The 5691-nt window shown below is 43.5% G+C and overlaps 1 protein-coding gene across 2 annotated transcripts; it reads right to left on the reverse strand.

Moving 5' to 3' along the window:
* Nucleotides 1-2079: 2079 nt before the first annotated feature.
* On the reverse strand, nucleotides 2080-4917 carry LOC116198826. Of its 2 annotated transcripts, XM_031529081.1 has the most exons (3): nucleotides 4781-4917; nucleotides 2814-4386; nucleotides 2608-2746 (listed from the first exon to the last, which is right to left on the reverse strand). In XM_031529081.1, exons 2-3 carry the CDS (start codon nucleotides 4377-4379, stop codon nucleotides 2741-2743), a joined length of 1572 nt encoding a protein of 523 aa, XP_031384941.1. In that variant the 5' UTR covers nucleotides 4380-4386; nucleotides 4781-4917; the 3' UTR covers nucleotides 2608-2740. The 2 variants fall into 2 exon arrangements, with proteins under 2 accessions (XP_031384940.1, XP_031384941.1); XM_031529080.1 differs by having other exon boundaries at nucleotides 2080-4386; nucleotides 4781-4915.
* Nucleotides 4918-5691: the final 774 nt, after the last annotated feature.

The raw sequence follows: 5691 nt of genomic DNA on the forward strand, positions 1-5691 counted from the left end.
TGACGACAGACATCATATCCGTCGAGTTCTTTCTACGTAAAGCCCAATGCTACAAACCGTTCGGGGTGGCCCATGCCAATCTTCACCATGTGTACCCATTCCTTTTTTTTTTCTTTTTAGGATAGAAACATGTATGTTAAGCAACCCCAGATCAATAAACTAATAATCATGTAAACATGACAATTAATTCACACCTTGTTTGTTTTATCTGTGCTTATTTGTTTCCTATATGTCCCTGTCTGTTTTATTGAGGGTCGAGTCCGAACCCATAGGACATGAACAATACGAGGTCCAATGCCCCAACCATCCATCATGGGGTCCAGCGCCCCCATATACTGAGTACACGCGACCCGAGCGCGATATTAGGTCCAGCCTCAAGTCACCGTTTCAACTCCAACAGTATCTAAACAGAGGATGACTTGGGCTGGGGCGCCTGAAACGAGGTTAGACAACCACCCGAGAGCTCGACCGACCCTATGGTCATCTCGAGGACCATTCAGTCCTCTTGGGACCCGTTGGTTCAGTCGGACTCGACCCCCGGCTCTCACAAGTCCGCATCGCATTAATTTCAATTTTGGTCTTACAAACTCACAATGAATGCGAGCGAAATATTGGCCAACCACAAACCGAATGAGATCCGTTTGATGTAATTTGTATTTATTTGAGAGTACAGTGTAAGGAATTTATTTGTACATTTATTCATGTAATGATCCCGGTCGGCGAGCGAATAGTCCGAGTGCTGAATCGGTTGAGTCGGTCTACGTCCCCTACAGATTAGTAAGCTTTATGTTTCTTGGTTTCGGCCTGTGCGGGAAACTGGTCATCATGGCCCGGCGAACCAAGACGCAAGGATGGCAGGCCGAACCCTCGACACAAGGGTTTACCCCTCTCTTGGGCTCTTAGTCTAATCGCTTCTCAACGAATTTACGGTGTTAAACCAAGTAAAACGAGCATAACCTAATCCATACGATAAATAAACTAAAAACGGCAAACTTTAGATAAATCAGAGTACCGATAGGACGTGTAGGATATGGACCTGCACGTAACAGAACCCCCGAATTCGGAATTCTCGATTTCGCATACCACTTGCCTTAGCAAACTAGGTGTATCTTTACCCCTAGACCCGGACAACTCATCGGCCCTCGACCTCCGAGTTGTAAATAGGTAGTTGCGACTCATTCTCACATGCGTTCATCACGCATCCCCCGTAAAGGTGAATACTCCCAAGCCGTGTGACTATACGTACGCATGCAAGACTCGATGAGACGAAATTCGGGTCTGCACATAAAATATAAAAATTGTGTTGATCTAATCTAACATGATTAATTTTTAATATTGTCCTTTGTATTTTCCATAGATTTTCTTTTTTAATCTTATACTAGGTACTATTTATTAGATAAATCTTAAAATTATTATCTTGCAAGATATATTTTATTTTCACTACCAGTTGGTTATACATGGAAATTATATGGTAATTCCATCTATGAGAAATGTACAATTTTCGATTGTTCTGCTCTTCTAGCATAATTATCTTAAATAATATGTATTCCTTTAATATCGAGGAAAGATATATCATGTATATATGAGTTAAATATTTTTATATATGTATGTCAATGGATATTTAGAAAATATACTTTCTATCTTTGGATGAAAGATTAGTCCTCCAATAAACTCATTTAATTTCAAGTGAAATAATTTCTAAATCCATAATTTTTTTTGAAAAATTCATAATATATTTAATTTAAAATATTAGTTTCTATCAAAAAATTATTAATTATTCTAGCGCAATGCGCGGGCTCTAATCTAGTTTATCTTATAGGTATGGAAATTTTGTATCCAATATTTGTATGTATGTTACGACCAGAAACATTTTATTCAACTTTTTACGTATTGTTGTGAGGAATATATCAGAAGTTTGTTTGGGGATAAGCTATTTTGAGATGATTTATGTATGATATGAGTTGGCTGGAAATAGCTGCTGATTTAGAAGTTTTATGAGATTGTTTAACAAGTTGAATTTTTATAATGGAATATCGAAAATTTTAGGGGAAATTATGTCGAACTGTGACAAGAATACCCTTCCCAACAATGACCTCTTACATAAAAATGCCAAATATGTTAAGCATTGGGATCGAAAGTCGAAAAAAGTAAGGGAAAACTTATTATTCGTGTTATTCTTCCATTGTCAAATCGCATTACTTCCTGAGTAGCTTCGCGATGGCATGGCCTTCAGAGGTTCGCACTTGCTCGGAGATGCCTAAGTGTGCCATAAGAAGCCAAACATGGCTCAAAAGCTCTCCTCCTTTGCTCAGTCTCTTTGCGTGCTGGTACCCTCCACAGTGGCAAGCCGCAAACAGAAGCGCCTCTGCCCACACCTTGCTGATCAATGACCATCTCTTCCTTGGACCATCGATTTTCTTCAGTTGTGATGCGAGCTCACAAGCATCGAATAGAACTGACTTGCTCTTCTCACCCTTGGTGTGGTGTGGAGGGAGCTCGGTGTTCACATCGAGCAACCAGTGGCAAGCTTCGCAGAGAGCCCGTGACTTGGCTGACCTGTGCAACACATCACTGCACGAGCAATTCTTCTCGCTCTCGCTCTCCCGCTTCCTTTTCAATATTTTGTCAAGCCACCTAGCCAAGGCTGCTTTATTCTCCGTGTCCTGCTTCGTCGACCTAGACCTTTGGTCTTCGAAATACTTCTTAGCCTCAAGCGAGGTATCCGCATAGCGCAGCTGGCCTATCCCTGTTGGTACCATAGAAGGGTGCATCACGAGGAGATAAAGCATGTACCTCGAGACTATCTTGCTCACCTTGTAGTTCGTCATGGCTTCACCGTGCCTCTCGCGCATCCTTTTCCGGTCATAGAAATGGCAGAGCTCGGTGGCGATGTGCCAGATGAGGATGCTCTGGTCGAACTCGATGTTGTCGGTGCTCCATGTCATTTCGTGGTGGTTCTTCTTTCGGAGGATACCACCAGCTTCATAAACTGAAGACACCGTCCTAACGTCAGCCCCCCTTATGTTGGAAGGATTGAGCAGTTCCGCTTTCTCCTTCAGATGGCTGCAAATCCACTCCTTCATGTTGTTCTGGAAGGGCTTGTAGGATATATTGAAGTATATTTGCAGCTTCCCATAGAACTTTGCTAGCTTTGGCGAGTTCTGGAGTATCCAAGGTTTTTGGCTAAGAGACAGCCGCAGAAGGCTAAATTGTGCCACTGTGTTCGACCACCTGGGTTGTCGGCAAAACTGAAGAGAATCAATGACCTTAGCTTCATATCGATTTCGGTTTCTGAGAGCCCACACCCTTGCCCAATCGGATGAAACCATTAGCAAGATGCTGTATATCTCCAGCAGAATAGCTATGCCAAGAAGAGAGAAAGTTACGCATATATCGACTCTCGTGTAGTTCTTCCACTCAGCCACGAAGAAAAACACGAGCACACCACAGGTTAAACAAAGAGTTATAATGCGCCCAAGGATACCCCAACGTTTGTATAGGATTATCCCTTTAGTGTACAGAATGTCGAACATGAAACTGAGCTCAATCTCAATTATCCTGAATGCATTTTCAGAGGCCATGTCCTTGAACATGGACTTACTGCTGCCGAGATCACTGAGGCTCAAGATCAGGTCGACAAAGAGGAGATTGAAGATCTGGAAGAGGCTGGAGGCCTTGAGCAGATCGCTTGCCTTCTCGTCATGAACATCCCCATCAGTGGAAAGGTCTTCTGGTGCCTGAACCTCGATAACCCTATCAACCGACACGTTGTACCCTTCTTCTCTACTCAAGCTGTGCTGTTCCACTATTCTGGGATATATGGGACCCGATTCAGGAGGAGTTTGCATGGAGTCTTGCAGCTGGTCCTTGCTAGCCAAGTATAGGGATAGGGTCCGCTCTCCGTACTTGATGAACCCCACGACGATCATGACCGAGGCCAGGACTGAGAGGGGGGACCCCGTCAGGGCCAGGAAAAATATGTAGCATGCCAGCCCGGTCTGCACGACCAGCCGAGCAAAGTGACGGAGCCACAACTCGTTGTCTTCCAAGGAGTATGCCGTGATTGTGTCGGGGCCACCGAGGTGGAGCAAGAGGAATGGGGACCAGAACGCGATGAGCTGGTCATTGGGATCAATCTTCCCGGTCGCCTCCTTGATGTTTGCTAGCCGGTTCGAGAGGATGCCCAGGGCAAGAGTTGCGACCGAGTCAGCAGTTAGGTAGATGGACCACACTAAGGCTTTAAGGGGGGATTTATTAATGGACTTCCTTCGGCTGCCCGTGATGACAAGTATTACCTGCAGGAGGCCGCTGAAGAGGACAACCAACCGCAAGTCCCATGCCTTCCACCAGTTTCTGATGTCTGCACTAACTAGCTCCATCGTGGTCCTAAAATCATAATGTTAGCCTTTTGTCACGGATAAAACTTGGGGAAATTTTTATGATGTGATCACGCAATCATTGGCCACCAAGGTCAAAGGATTCAGGGGAACCGTGACGGATGCTAGATCTTAATTCCATTTTTACAATACGAGCAAAGTCGGAATTCCTAAACCGGCCTTAACCTGTGGTACCTTCCTGTGGCTAGTTATTGAAGCTCAGGCTCCAATTGCTATCCGAATATTGAAAAAGATTGTTTTCCGGAGAGTACTTTGCTAATTATTTATCAGCACTTCAAATCGCATAAGCAACAGACAAATACCAAATGAGAATGTGTCCCATGAAGATAATAAACATACAGCAAACATACATGTACTGAGGGATAATTGGACCAGAAGCTAACCTTTGCCAATTCCACAGTAAAGAAGCAAATTTGCGACAACTAGGGACGGGTTAATTTACTGGATCGGTCTTCTGCACCAGATCGCCTGAATTCTGGGAGACTTAAAGTGTGAGATCAGAGATGAGCCCCATTAGGACAGGCCATCGTCTTATAAAGTGTGAGAAAAGAAAGAGGGAAAGAGTGAAAAATACTCGAGAAAGAGGGTGCAGTCCCCGGAGGTTACAGGTTCAATTCTCGTGGTGGGACTCCACGGCCCCTTTATTTGCTATTAGTATTTTATTGTACTAGGCTCATGAGCCTTCCTTGTATAACCTAAAAAAAGAGCGAAAAATGCTCCACCAAAAATCAATTTTGTACGCTTAATATATATTCATTGACGAAGACTATTTAATTGATGTTGTTGTGCGACTGATTATGCGATCAGGTGATATATGCAGCTCTTTCTCTTGTTCAGATCCTCTCCACTTCGAAAGGAGAATGGGCTTCTTAACCTCCCAGTCAAGAAACCTTTGGACACATTCTACTAGCCGAGCAAGAGAGAGGGATATTTAAAACTTAAAAGGTGCCAATGGTGATACATATGATCCTGGCCAATACTAGCGTAGCGTGTGCATAGCAGTATCATATTGTTCCGTCGCGTTCGGTCTTTGACGTGATAGACATGTTTAAGAAAAAGTAATGCTGTGTGCTTCCCGTATGCAGATCTTGGCGTTACCTAATTATCCCTGTCACACCTTCGGATCAACTTAATTGGATCTTAAGACTTGACCACAGAAAGGGTGTAAAACATGTTACTCGGGGAACAAAAGAGATCCTAAATTGTTTTTAGTACGTTTCCCCTGAATAAAGCAAACAAAAGTACAGCTTGAAACTCAAGTGATGGTAAAGTCGGAGATGCTTTCAATTTAAAA

The sequence above is a fragment of the Punica granatum genome, chromosome 3, assembly GCF_007655135.1.
Source record: "Punica granatum isolate Tunisia-2019 chromosome 3, ASM765513v2, whole genome shotgun sequence".
In the NCBI taxonomy this organism is placed as follows: Eukaryota; Viridiplantae; Streptophyta; class Magnoliopsida; order Myrtales; family Lythraceae; genus Punica; species Punica granatum.

What these genes read in the sequence shown, in the direction of transcription:
- LOC116198826 (XM_031529080.1), bottom strand. Translation starts at nt 4,379, where the DNA reads ATGGAGCTAGTTAGTGCAGACATCAGAAACTGGTGGAAGGCATGGGAC.